Genomic DNA, 12,240 nt, shown 5'->3' with positions numbered 1-12,240 from the left:
TCATCCAAGCTCATGAGGTGGTACAGTCTCTCAAAAGCAACAAACAAGTTGGCATGATCATTCAGTTGGACCTCGTGAAAACCTATGACAAATTGAGTTGGGCTTACATAAGAGCAATTCTAAAAGCTTATGGTTTTGATCAGAACTAGATAAAATGGGTTATGGCATTAGTTACCTCGACTAGTTTTTCTATACTGCTTAATGGAGCTCCCTTAATGACCTTCACTCGCTCTAGAGGGCTCAGACAAGGAGATCCGCTTTCACCGTTCCTCTTCGTCCTCATGATGGAAGGGCTAGGTAGAGCGATTAAGATGGAAAATGCTGAAGGGAACAATTCAGAGTATCAAACTTAACGCAAATGGAGAGGTCAACACTCATCAACAATTTGTACATGATACTATGTTGCAGGGCATACCCACCGTCAGGGAGGCCAGAGCAATCAAAAACATCTTAAATGACTTTTCTAGGGCAGCAGGCACTGAGGTAAGCCTTAATAAGTCCAAAGTTTTTTTCTTTAATACTAATATTGCTATTTAGAGAAATATTACCAGAATTCTTGGATTTCAAAGAGAACAGCTTCCTTCCAAATATCTTGGCATTCCTCTTATTGACAAACCACTAAGCAAGAAAGTGTGGGAACCCATTTTAAATAATCTTCAGGACAAAGATCAAAAAATGGACTTGCAGATCACTAAATCTGGCAGGTTGCTTCATGCTCACACAGGCAGTCTTGCAGTCCATTCCCACCTTTATGTTTTCAGCTTTTCCTACTCCTCAAGGTAATAAGCAGCTAATAAAAAGCATTCAAAGGGACTTTTTGTGGGAAGAGGAGAAGAGAAAAAGAAGTGGGCCTTAGTAGCCTGGGACAAGCTTTATAAACCCAAGAGCCATGGTGGTTTGGGGCTTCATGATCCCGAGACCCTGAGCAAAGTCTCGGGAGCCAAGTGTTGGTGGAGATGGATTAAGGAACCAAATGCCCCCTGGGCTAAGCTTTGGAATCAAAAATATGCCAAGCACTAGCAGAAAAAGGATCATATTAGAATGTCAGGGCAAATTAAGGGCTCCCATATTTGGAAGCTTTCCTAGGATAATAAAAACATTATACATCACCATTTTTTTTGGGAAATTCAGGCAGGGGATCTTGCTCGATTTTGGGAGGATAGTTGGAAATAGGAACCCAATATTTACAAGGATGAATTTGCAGATCTCAAAAATGACACAAACAACAAAGGTATGGTTCTGGTAAAGGACTTTTTGGTTTAGGGAAGGAACAATGGAAAATGGAGGGAATGAAAGGAGCTAGGATATAGTGATGAAGGCCAGCTAAAAACCAAGGCAGAAGCCCTCACCCAGGAGCTCGAGCATAGAAGGATTCTTGCCTCTTCCTCAACAGATCAATTAAGATGGGGAAAGAACACTGAAGGCAACTTTAACCTCAAAGAGGCCAAACAAGAAGTCACAAGATTTAACTTTGTGAATCCCGATCAGGCCTGGAAGAAACTTTGGCAAAGTCAGCATTGGATTAAAATAAAGCTTTTCAACTGGCTAGTGCATCAAAAGAAGATCTTAACTTGGGAGAATCTCCTCAAGAAAGGCTTCATTGGTCCTTCCAGGTGTCACCTTTGTGGCGCACATGAGGAGACGATTGAACACCTTCTCAACCTCTGTCCTTTCACTTCAATGGTGTGGGACTGGGTGGCTGCTATATTTAGTCAAACTGACAGGGACTGTCTCAACATATCCAACACTCTAAAGAACTGGAGGAAGAACTTATCAGGGAATGAGACAGTAAATAAAGCCTGGATTCTGGTTCAAGGTTTTTTCATCTGGCATGTGTGGAAGGAGCGCAATAGTCGAATATTCAAAAACAAAACTCACATACCTCAACACATAATTGAGCAAATTCTAAAGCAGCTCAAAGATACAGTTAGAAGCTTAATGGGGACCCTTCCTAAAGATCCTCCCCTGCCCCATGAGGAGAGAATTCTTCTTCACCTGGGACTCCAGTCTATTAATCCCTTTAGAATAATGAATACAATGAACTTTCTAAACATGTGTGCAACCATCTGGAAGCCTCCTCCTTATGGTTTCTTAAAAGTCAATATTGATGGCGCTGCTAAGGGCAACCCAGGATTAGCAGGCTTTGGAGGTGCCATAAGAGATGACCTGGGACAAATTCAGATGATCTCCCATGGCCACTTGGGGAAGGCTACAAACAACATGGATGAACTCATGGCATTAGAGCAATGAAATCTTGTTGAACTCTGGTTCACACAATGCTATAATTGAAGCGGATTTAGAATTAATTACTAGAGTGGCTAAGAAGATTAGTAATGGTACCCCTCCAGATAAAGTGCCTAAGCACTATAAACTCTTGCAGGTTTTTTACTGCATCTATTCTCACCTGCAAACCCTCAAAATTGTTAGATTTTCTCATGTAAAAAGGAAGGCTAATATGTTAGCAGGTCGGTTGGCAAATGAAGGAGTCACAAATAGGGACAGGGATTCCTAGTTTTCTTGGGATTCGGTTCCTCCAGGAAAATTCTTGGAGGACTCTTTATGAACACTACCCAGGATATGGACCTTTGGACTAACAGGGAGAATCAGAGGAACCCCGAAGACTAGCAGGAAGATGGAGGTTGCCATACAGTCCAACTCGTCACAGCTCAGTAATTTTCCAAGGTCAGGTTTCCCTTTGTTTGAAGGTTGAACGGTTTGATGTGGACTGTTCCATAGGGCAGGGGAGCTCTCGTCATTTGGTCTAGGTGGTGGTTGATAGAAAATCCAGGTGAACGGGATTGGCTCAATTACTACCAGCTGGAAGGATTTAAGGGACAACACGTGGCAAAAGGTCGGGCGGTTTTTTTTACGCGAGTCAACTGGTCCAATACCACAAGCGGTATTTTGGTGGGGGCTGAATGGTTTCTAATTTCACTATGTTTGGCTCCGATTCCACTCATTGAGTGAGACGTAGCGGAACGAGGAGAGAGAAAACCACCCTCATCGAGCAGTTAACTCTCGTTTTTCTCATTCTTCCAATATCCATGAGGACTGTTGGATCTTGATCAGAGGATCAACAGTGGAGATTATGTGTGCATGTTAATCGGACCTGAAAAACTTTAGAGTGTTATGATTTAACTTCCTTCGGGTATGCTCATCCGTTTATTAGTTTGTCAATTTGTCAGTTTTCAGTTTGACTTGTGGTGGGACCTCTTGTGGTTCCATGGCAGGTTTGGTACTTTTCCTCTAAGGTTTACTTTGCTCCTTGTGCTTTGTTTGGCGGCTCCTCGGTGTTCCGGTTTAGATGCTCTTAGTTTTGGGATTTTGGGTGGTTTGGCCTGCCCAGCTGACTATTGAACTCTCACAGAGTGGGTATGGCTCATTGTAAATTATGTATTTTGCCTAAGTTTAATAGAAAGTCCTACACTTGATCAAACAAAAAAAATTAACTGTTTTTGCTCAATTTTATATTTCTACCCAATCATTCTTTAATTTTTTAAATCATTAAAGAAAATTAAGCCCAAATAAAATAAAAGATAAAAATAATTTTGCTAACACTGAAATTAAATCTAATTTACAATTATATAAACTAAACTTAATTTTTTATTTCGCATATCAAAAACTAATAAAATTCACCAATTTCACTCTCAGCATAAACTTTTATTCTTACAATTTTTCATTTACACGAAACTCTCACAACTGCAGACGTGGAATCATTTCTTCGGAGAACATAAAATGTATCAGGACATAATTTTGGTCTTAGTGAATATATTGATCAATCATAAGGTTGAATTATAACGGGTATTTTTAAGTCGATTGTAGATTGCGCAATCAATTTTTTGCCCACGCCCATCCGACTCCCAAATATTTGAAGAATCTGCAATCTGACTTTAATCTAGGGCAATTATAACGAATGATTGCACATCCTTTTTTTCCTTTTGTTATTTGAGAAAACAGTGAATATATGATCGATAAAATAATATATTATAAAAAGCTAATCCAGTCATTCCAAAGGATTTGTTTACTTTGATTTTTCAGACAAAAATAGTACCAACGTTCATTAAAAAGAATACTCACAGTCAGAATTGGTAGTGGAATACATATAATTTTGTAAAGTTAATGTTAAGGATGGTAGAAAAACATATACGAGTATTTGTTATGTTAAGGATGGTAGAAAAACATATACGAGTATTTGTTTTTGATTCATAGATGTTAGAATATTTAATGGATTTTAGAATATTTTTAAAATATGAACATAAGTGAATATCAATAATTTTTTTAAGTTATGGAATTCAAAATATTTCTAAAATAGAGTTTACAAAACCAAGAGGTTGAAATCAAAAACCGGTGGTGTGATAATAGATAATTCAGTTTGAGAACGTCACGAAAACATGGTTTGCAAGCATCGAACATCGATTAATCAACGAAAGGCAACATATTGAAGAGGAAGTGCTGCATGACATAAAGAATAAATACAACGAGAAATGATAATAAATCCTATTACAAAAGATACATAACTAGCTACACGCTTGACTGTATACGGGATCGGAATATCTGACTGAGGGCATTGGAGTACATTATACTCCGTTTCTCTGAATCTGTTTACAGATAGCAGTCGAATTTACATACACCTTTCCTTTGGTACCACCCGTTCTTATAAACTTTCTATATTCATTAAATGGCATTGTTCTATACAATGGAGGGTTGCACTCGTTGATCAGCTCCTGAATAGGGCCCACATTTCTGTCTCCACAAGGGTTGCAAAAACCAGCGATGGACATTCGAGCTCTGCTTTCGTTGACAACAACTCTATGTTCAACGCTCTTGTACATCCCATTTGTAAATATCTGCACGAGCAGAAACTCATTGCTATAAAAAAATTATCCCAATTTCCATGTATATTTTAGAATATTGTGCTTCACTCATGAGGAAATTGTTTTTTATTGGCAGTGCTTACAGTCTAATATCGGAAATGTAATGTAGTAATATTCGAAAAAAAATAAAAATTGTGTTAATAGTATTTGTTTAATTAAAAAAATATCTAATTATATAATTTTATGTAGATATGGGGATGTATTCAATTCTCATATATATATATATATATTTGGAATAACTACTCGCATTTTTATAAATTTTAAAAATCAGATTTTAAAAAATTATTATTACTATTATTAGAGGAAGTAAATTGCTTTTTGGGTTTAAAGTAATTTTTATAAGCTGTTTTGTTAAGGTACTTAATACCGTAAAAGTTATCTGTTTGAAACTCCATGGATAGAAATTAAGACATTGTAAAAGCTGGTGTGGTGCGGAGTGAACTCAAACCTATATGATTTTAAGTATTTAGAAGTGTCAATTATCTCAAAACTCACAATATCTAATTCTTATTACTTAACAAATATATATATCTCTAACTCCACAATATTTAAAAAAATACAGACTTGGATTCATATGTATATAAGCAAATTAGTTTATCATTACACAAATGGACCTAGAAAAAGAGATAACTCCTCTTACCGGATGGGACAGACTTGGATTCATATATATGTAAATTTAGTTTACCCTTAGACAAGTGGAAAATAAAGAAAGACTTGATACATATAAGAAAATTAGTTTATCTATAAACAAATGAAAAATAAAGATATTTATTTTAATACCATGTGATTAACTATGGGATTCAATTATAGAAAATAAAATTCATTCCACAAGACACTTAATTTCCTGCAATCAAAATGACCATTTTCTCATCAAAGATTGAAACTACCCACAACCTCCACCTAATTCGGAAAAAAAACTATGCATCGATGATATGGTACTTCTACTCACATTAAATATTACTACCAAATTTGAAATATTTATCGCATTATTATATTCATATATATTATAAGATTCATAATATATTGTTTCACCAAAAAAAGAATTCCTTAAAAACAATAATTTTTTTTCTAATTTCTTTAATCATAGAAATAAAATGATGAAAACGTCCGCAAATGTTTTATTTTTTTCCCTTAAAAATCCACTTAATCAAATTTCATATCAACTATTATCGTGTTAATTTCCTACGAACCCTCCATTCGTATCATATTTAATCCCCATCTATCCTCCACTGTTTATTGATTAGATATCGTTGAATGATTAAATATTGCTGATCTGGAGAACCGTTTTTCTAAATTTAACAAATTATCTTAATCATCTGCATTTAATAAATCCGAAGCTATGAAAAAACAAAATCTAAAACTCATATCCAATTCAATGTTCTAGAGCTCGACGTTACAAAGTCCATCCTATCATTGATGAGAACGGAAGATAACGTTTAAAATGCAAGTGGCCTACCCTGGTATTCGGTTCGACGACGCAAAAAGTACACTGCCTAATCTAATTCACTGCCAGAACTACAAAAAAATAAGATCTTATTGAATTATAACTACGATATAGTGTTTTTCCTACGCTGACCTGCGTTTGGTCGCCTAGGTTTACAACTAAAGCGTCGGGGATCGGCTTCACAGGAACCCAGGAGTCATCCTTTCGCACTTGAAGCCCCGGATTTACATCATCTTGAAGTAAGAATGTTATGCCTCCTGGATCGGAGTGAGATGACAAACCCAAAGTCAGATCTGGCTATGGACATGCTGGATAATAATTTATTCGAATACACATGCCCATATCTTCCTTTCTTCCAAATGCTTCCCTCAGATAATACGAATGAAGACCGAGGTTGACAGAAAATACAGACAGCAGCTTCAGGCAAAGGTCTACCACATTTTTGCAGTATTCTTTCATCTCTATCCTGCATCAACGTCTCTATAATATGCTCATAAGTCATTCTGAACAAAAGCAATATATATTTTGTCGTTAGATTATAATTGTAGACAGAGATTTAGAACTAGCTGTCATTACCTGTAATTCTCTGGTTTGGAAGGCCATTTACTTTCATTTCTGATACTGGGTGGCAGGAAATGGTGAAAGTAATAATCTCCCCAATCAAGAAAAGCTCCTTTCTGCACTCTAATTCGACTTCCATATCCTTCATATGTAATAGGATCGTTAGCATACGTCTGCTTCTCCTCTAACGGCAGGTTAAAAAATTCTCTACGGACGTTCATAGCAGCCGTGAGAAGTTGAGAAGCCATTCCATTGTTAATTACTTGGAAGAATTCCCACTCTCTCCATGCATCTAAGATTGCCTTCATCGTTTCGCAGCGGCAATCATCGTTCAACCCGGACATACCGATAACTGGAATGTGCTCGTCAAACGTTTGTTTTCAATAGTTTGTGAAATGATTTTCCTCTACACACTGAATTCTTGTCAGATTTTAACATTTTAGTGAATTTCATTGAAAGGATAACGTATTGTTCATCCTTGAGATAGCTGTTGTGCTAACGGTATGGCCAATGTAATTGATGGGAGATTGATGTGGAAGGAGTGTACAAAATTTGGAAGCTTCCAGCTCCTCAAATGTGTCTTCTACTTATTGGATGTCCTAGGAAAATTTCTTGAATTCTTAAGTGGTGGTAATTTCCTAAGTGAGCTTGAGCTAGTCACTCAATTAGATGACTCAAGATGTAGTGACATAAATATTCATTAGTGGCTTGTAGTGAGCTTGTGTTCCTTCCTAAATGTTGAGGATTTCTTTAGAAAGAATCTATTATTCCTCTCAGGTTTCATTAAGCATATGCATTAAGCTATATAATTTTCCATAACATCCTTGCCCATAATCAGGGTAAGCTTATCTAGGGACTACTTTTTTCCCTCCACTTGTACCCTCAATGTTATGATGAGTTAAGAGGAGCCTATAGATGCATCCATATGAAGGAAAAAAAAATCTCTCCACAACATCCATAAACCCTTCTATATGATATTTACCCTCACTAGATAGCTTATTAACCTTGGAAGTATCTCTTTATAGTGCGGATTGGGTGGAAATGGGGGTCTCTTTCAATTTTTCTTACGACTCTTGAGTCTACACTTGCTTTTATAGCATAGTCTCTTTGAAATGTGTAATCATCTATGGCATTTGGGCTATTAATTAGGGTCTATCCTAGAGATACTTTCATGTAAAGATCTTCAAATCATTGGTCAGTTCCTTATGCAGAACTTAATTTTGTATATGATGCTATTACAACTCTTTGTGCAGGACCTCTTTTGTAAGGTCTTCGTTTATGCCGGGCGCGGTTGGGCGCGGGCAAGCCGGGCCGCATGACGGTCGAACGAGCGCGGGCACAGGCGCGCGGGCTGGGTTGCACGCGAGCAGGGCGCGGGCGCAGTCTACACGACAATGCGACGTTCCTACGAGTTGGATGCAACGAAAGTCTGAACGACAGTTTTACGACACTTGAAGAAATACAAGAAATGGAGAGCGATGGAAGGGAGTTTATATCCTATGAGCGTGGAGATGATTGGGGGCTGGCCGACATACTCCAAGGCGTTCAAAGGGTGTGATAAAACATAGTTATGTGGTCGGCCAAAAGGCTACCACACCCCCTTGCCATGCGTATATATTGGAGCAGTTAAAGCTCATTTGCAACAACGAACTCAACGAAGCATCTTCGTAAGGACTCAAGAAGGAAGTGTGCAAAAAGAGAAGGGAATGCGCATAGCTCATGCGCACATCTCATAGAAGGTTGCTCACTTGGTTAACATTCTTGGAGTTGGTCGAAGGTTGGGCAAGGTGTGCCCGGGGTTGTTCTAAAGTGCAGATTTGTGTGAGACTTGAGGAGGGGGTCTTGGTGTCTCGGGTGAGCACCCTCCCACCGTGCAAGGTGTGCACAAAGGTTGTAAAAGGCTGTTTGCCTGTATTGTAAAATTGGCTAAGTTTAGACTTGGATTTTGCCAAGGATACTTGTGAAGCGTGTATTATTGAAGAAAGATTGATTATTATATATTGTTGGGCAGACTCATTGTTTAGGGAGTTGCCCCTCCCTTTATACTGTGCAATTGTTGTTCTCTTTTATAATTGCCGATGATAATGAATGAGTATGGGTGTTCATTAGTATAAAGGTTATGCTTAATAATACTTGGTTGCAAAACACAAACTAAGTAAGAGAAAGTAAATTAGGCGTAGTCCATGAACATTAGTATTGGTGAAAAGAAAGTGTTCGGTGGTGCCGCACCTCGCCAAGAGCGGTTGGAAGACTACCGCAGGCCTGGGGCCGTGACAGTTGGTATCAGAGCTGTTGAATAAGTTCGGGTGTTGAAGCATTGAAGCTGATACACAACTTGACAGTTGGTATCAGAGTTGTTGAACAGGTTCGGGTGTTGAAGCATTGAAGCTGATAGACAACTTAACAGTTGGTATCAGAGCTAGTCTGAAGACTTAGAGGAGTCTTGCAAGAAGTTGGGTGAAGCAAGTGTGCACACACTTGAAAGTTGATGGCAAGTACTTGCAGGTGAAGGAAGTTGTTTCACATACAAGTGGAACAAGAGCTGGTTCATGATTGCAGGGACTTGGTGAACATGGAGATGGCTGAAAAGGCAGAGATGGTGGATGAACCTACGATAGGTGAGTCTAGCCATAATGTAGTTGAAACCTTCCGGTACAAAGTGTTGGAACAGATGAGTCGATGGAGTTCTGACTGGGTTTCGATGAAGGCTGAGAACATGAAGATTCGAGAGAGCTGTTCGGAACTAAGAAGGGAACTTGAAGAACTCAAGAGCCAATGCAGAAGTACGACAGATGTTGAACTCAAGGAACTTGATGAGGAGATCCAACAGAGTGGTCTTGGTCTTCAAGAGCTCTTTGATGAAAGAGCCTGGTTAAGGAAGGAAAGTGCCAGGGTGGAAGCCGAAATCAAGCAAGTTGAGGAAGAGATAAAGAAGAAGCTTCTTGGTAAGAAGGTTGTTGTGATTGAGCAGGAAGAGCTCGACTACATTGACAGGTTGGGAACTCACTACCGAGACAATCCAGAGGACATTCGGAAGTTCAGTTCCATGAACTTGGTCAGTGGACACTTGGTTGGTGCACTTGAACAGAATGCGATGGAGGGCAAGCTTGAAGGGAATCAAGCTAGACCAGGATCGAGTTGTTTAGAAGAGCCAAGCAAGGAGGTGAAGTACCTTAGGAGGAATGTCAAGATGGAGCATGAGCCAATTGACACTTCTGAGGCCGAATTCTTGAAAAAGGTTGCTGATGTAAGGCGCAAGACAAAGCCAACCGAGGGAGGTGATTCCTTGAAGCTAAGTTTTGTGCAAGTGACCGTGAAGGGCAAGAGATTTGCAACTTTGGTGGATACAGGAGCTACTCATAGCTTCTTAAGCAGGAAGGCAGCAAAGTCTTTTGGGAAGAAAGCAAAGATGGAGAGGGAATGGAGTGCTTTCAAAGCAGTCAACTCTACCATAAGAGCTATTGATGGTGTGTTAAAGGACACTCAGGTGAAAGTAGGATCGTGGTTTGGAAAGTTGGACTTGAGGGTTGTGGACATGGATGATCATTCTATGGTGTTGGGGCTGGACTTTATGGAGCTTGCACAGGCCATACCAATGGTGGACCGGGACATTCTCTTGATCACAGCTGAAGGGAGAACCATGATGGTACCGATGAATAGAAGAAGTTGCTTGGGGTATAGGCCAAGGATGACTTCTATGGTTTTGTATCCCAAAGATCCAAATGTGAAGCATGAGGATGTGGAGCAAAGAGGACTTGGGAGTGTGACTCAAACAACGAAGGAAAAGAAGTTGATTGACTTCGTTGCAAGAGCCAGGAAGAAGGATGAAGAAGGTGAGAAGGCAACCTCACGAACATGGAGACACTTGATGGGAGCATCTTCTACTGATGATCTTCACAATGGAGTTGCAAATGAAGGGAGTCCGAGTACTACTTCAGAGATAGTGGTTGATGAGGATTATGGAGGTAGAGATCCTGCTGGGATAGTGGACTTTTGCAGGTATGCCATGGGCATATATGACTTTCAGTTGACAAAGGACAAGCTAGGAGAGCTTGGATGTACATGTGAGGAGATTGAGGCTGTGCATAGATACTTGAGGACACAACATCAATTTGACACATGGGTAGATGAGAGTCAGGGAGGAAACTTCCTGGCCCTCGTTTCTCTATAGACAACCTTGGAGATGGGTTGGTGTGGAGGCCTTGGTAGGGAGGAACCACACCAACTTTACAAGGGGCCTTGGGGGAGGCTTCTTTATGACAGATGCAGACTTGGATGCAGATGGGATGGAGTTTCCATGGACCTGAGCATGGGATGATAGATAGATTCTTGATGAGTCCGAGATGTAGCAGAGGTCAGGGGAAGACTTGTGGTGGCATAAGGATGTGCATTCTTGTGATTTGGGTGTATGGTTGGACTGATCACCCGACTAGTTCGAATCATGAGGGGTACCAATGTACAGAGAGATGTGACTATCAGTTTTACACTTGACAGGAACATACATAGGTATGTTCTGATGGGAGACTACATGGAGGGATGACACATGATGAGGTCGACACAGGATGTTGCAGTGGAGATTGTGGCAAAGGGGTCGATGATCATGGATTGAGATGATATCTGATGGATGACATATCAATGAGGTGTATACCTTGGTATGGAAAGCTTGGTGACAGTTGGTCACTAGGTTGGAGACATGATGGAGATGGAGTTCTACATATGTTGCAGAGATGTTTGTCGTATGTGGAGGAGTTGACATCATGGATTGTGATGTTCTTGGTAGATGGCTGCCGGGATGGTATGTTGTCGAGTATGACAACGATTTCAGGAGGAGGAGGATGTAAGGTCTTTGTTTATGTCGGGCGCGGTTGGTCGAGCGGGTGCAATTGGGCGCGGGCAAGCCGAGCCGCACGACGGTCGAACGAGCACGGGCAAGGGCGCGCGGGCGGGTGCGCGAGCTGGGCTGCATGCGGGCAGGGCGCGTGCGCCGTCTACACGACAATGCGACGTTCCTACGAGTTGGATGCGATGAAAGTCTGAATGACAGTTTTACGACACTTGAAGAAATACAAGAAATGGAGATCAATGGAAGGGAGTTTATATCCTATGAGCGTGGAGATGATTGGGGGCTGGCCAACATACTCCAAGGCATTCAAAGTGTGTGATAAAACATAGTTATGTGGTTGGCCAAAAGGCTACCACACCCCCTTGCCATGCGTATATATTGGAGCGGTTAAAGCTCATTTGCAACAACGAATTCAATGAAGCATCTTCACAAGGACTCAAGAAGGAAGTGTGCAGAAAGAGAAGGGGAATGCGCATAGCTCATGCGCACATCTCATAGAAGGCTGCTCACTTGGTTAA

General features: G+C 40.1%; 1 protein-coding gene across 1 annotated transcript; it reads right to left on the bottom strand.

The window, feature by feature from the left end:
* Positions 1 to 4,577: 4,577 nt before the first annotated feature.
* LOC149201170 (jasmonate-induced oxygenase 2-like) lies at positions 4,578 to 7,223 on the bottom strand. Its single transcript, XM_089401216.1, has 4 exons — positions 6,895 to 7,223; positions 6,727 to 6,784; positions 6,451 to 6,615; positions 4,578 to 4,847 (listed from the first exon to the last, which is right to left on the bottom strand). The coding sequence occupies exons 1-4, from the start codon at positions 7,221 to 7,223 to the stop codon at positions 4,578 to 4,580; spliced, it is 822 nt and encodes a 273-aa protein (XP_089257342.1).
* Between the last annotated feature and the right edge of the window lie 5,017 nt (positions 7,224 to 12,240).

This window comes from Pinus tabuliformis, chromosome 2_1 (assembly GCF_031772625.1).
Source record: "Pinus tabuliformis cultivar Carrire ecotype Pingquan chromosome 2_1, CPIR1, whole genome shotgun sequence".
In the NCBI taxonomy this organism is placed as follows: Eukaryota; Viridiplantae; Streptophyta; class Pinopsida; order Pinales; family Pinaceae; genus Pinus; species Pinus tabuliformis.
This window is presented reverse-complemented; position numbering and strand designations above follow the sequence as displayed.